The sequence below is a fragment of the Trypanosoma rangeli genome, assembly GCF_003719475.1.
Source record: "Trypanosoma rangeli strain AM80 chromosome Unknown Tra_15.4_contig_01013, whole genome shotgun sequence".
NCBI lineage: Eukaryota > Euglenozoa > Kinetoplastea > Trypanosomatida > Trypanosomatidae > Trypanosoma > Trypanosoma rangeli.
Window position 1 is genome coordinate 1 of NW_021706758.1, and position 2194 is coordinate 2194.

General features: G+C 56.7%; 1 protein-coding gene across 1 annotated transcript, besides 4 other annotated features; it reads left to right on the forward strand.

Moving 5' to 3' along the window:
- TraAM80_10503 (surface protease GP63) lies at positions 1 to 1233 on the forward strand (the record flags this gene model as incomplete). The annotated part of the gene is made up of 1 exon (XM_029387118.1): positions 1 to 1233. A coding segment is annotated over one exon (1233 nt), but the record flags the coding sequence as incomplete, so codon positions are not given.
- Positions 1234 to 1344: 111 nt separating this feature from the next.
- Positions 1345 to 1368: a microsatellite.
- Positions 1369 to 1679: 311 nt separating this feature from the next.
- Positions 1680 to 1706: a microsatellite.
- A 45-nt stretch (positions 1707 to 1751) lies between these two features.
- Positions 1752 to 1796: a microsatellite.
- Positions 1797 to 1825: a microsatellite.
- Positions 1826 to 2194: the final 369 nt, after the last annotated feature.

The window sequence follows — 2194 nt, forward strand, 5'->3', positions numbered from 1 at the left end:
GTCGGTGCCGGCTACTACACGGCACTGACGATGGCGGTGTTTGCCGACCTGGGCTACTACCACGTGAACTGGAGCATGGCGGAGCCGATGGCGTGGGGCAATAACACCGGCTGCGACTTCCTGACGAAGAGGTGCAAGGACACACACGACCTCGCCAAGAAGTATCCTCACATGTTCTGCGATGAGAAAGACAACACGACGCTTCGCTGCTCTTCTGATCGTCGTCGCGTCGGGACGTGCACCGCATACGTCGTTGATGCGCAGGGGAGTGTGAGCGAGAAGGACGTGTGCCCCGTCATTTCGGCAAAACTTTACGACGAGTCGTCTCAGAAACTATCCAATGCATGTGTGGAGGCAAGTGAGCAGACCCTTCCAGGGTCGCTGATTGGGAGTGGCTCGTGGTGCCTGGACGCGGAGGCGCTGCAGGTGAAGAAGGATGGCAGCGGTAAGAAAATCGAAGGAGCGTGTGCGCAGGTGAAGTGTGAGGGTGGCGCAGTGAAGGTGAAGTACCTCGGCGCCAATGAGTTTGTGCTGTGCCCCGAGGGAGGTGCAATCTCAGTGGCGGAGTCTGAGAATTTCAACGCAGGCGGGAAACTCAAGTGCCCGAAGTACACCGAAGTGTGCACCATCGCCGCCGACGGCAGCAGCCTCGTCATTCCGAGCGTTTTGCAGGATGTGGAGGAGGATCAAGGGAGAAGGGAGCAAAAGGGGCAGAAGGAGGAGGAGGTTCAGCCACCAGAGTCACTTTCGGCAGTATCGCCTCCTGATGTCTCTCCTCCTGCAGAGTCACCTCTTGGGGCTGCGGTTGATGTTGATGGTGGCGGCGTTCCTTCCACTCCGAAGGTTGAGGCGGGGGCGGTTGGGCTCGACACCGAGGCAGCTGCTGAGCCTGAAGAGGGAGCGGAAGGGCCGGACGGTGCCGTTGCTCCCGCTCACCCCGCTGCTGCCTCGCCCCCGTCCGGTGGTACCTCTTCCTCACCGGGCGAGGCCGCTGCTCCACAAGAGAGCGACTCGGACACGGCGGGCACTACCGCGACGCCCAAAACTACAGCGCTCGCGACGTCGCCCACCTCGACACCGACGGCATCCGCCAACAGCAGCGATTTCCGGAAGAAACTGGAGGAGGTGGTGCAACGCGTTGGAAGCGACGCCAGTGTGGCTGCTGCGGCTGTTGGTTTGAGTCGCTTTGCGTTTCTTGCTGTGACCGCCGCCGTGGCGGTGCTGCCGCTTTAAGCAGCTGCCGTGATTTGGGGCAGGCGCCGCACGTCTGGGCTCAACAAACGTGCGACGTGTCCCCATGCAACCCCACACTCAGGATGCGTAAAGCATCACTAATATTCTACACCCCCCCCCCCCCCACTACCCCCCACTAATTTCTTTGTTTTTTTTCAAGGACGGACACTAACGATTCTTGCTTTGCTTTGCCCACCACTCGTGGTAAAAACCTGTATTTGTGTGTTGAGTGGATTTAATTTTTGTGAAAAATGTGTAGAAAAAAACAGCTACCTTGAGCGGAAGGGACTGGCTCCAGCATTGCATGTACGCATGCGTCTGCTGATGCGGGCAGGACGAGGGGAGCTCACTCTGCTCTGATCGGGGCGGGGGCAGGTCTCTCTGCCTGTTCCGCTGAAAGACAGGGGCGACTGCATTCAATGCCGCATTTATTACACATGGGCTTCTTTGTTTTCTTTTGTTTCTTTTTGTTTGCAATAACTGTGCGTGAAATGGAGAAGATGGTTGTGGTGGGATAATTTTTTTTTCCGTTTTTGTTTTGTTTTTGTTTTGGCTTGCATTGCATAATTTTATTATTATTATTATTATTATTTGGTGTTTTTAGGTCTGCTGGTTTGGGGAGCCCGGGCGTGCTGCTGCGCTGAGGAAATGTGTGGCGCTGCCTTTTTCGTCCCTTTTTTGTATTGCGTTCTTCTTTTCTTATTCTGCAGAGAAGGCATTTGCCGCTGCTACTAATGCGGTTGTCCCCAACAAACGAAGGCGGTGCGGGCAGTTTCTTCAGGCGGTGCGGGCAATTTTATCAAGTCATGCGCCGGCCACGCTACCTCGCCCCGTGTTTTCCACTGGCGCTGCTCCTGCTGCTGTTGGCGGTGCAGTGTGCCGGTGGGTGTCTTGCCGTCGCAGCTCCCGCCCTAGAGGAACGCGGCAGGTTCGACGAGCTGTTGTGGAAGAGCGGCCGGTC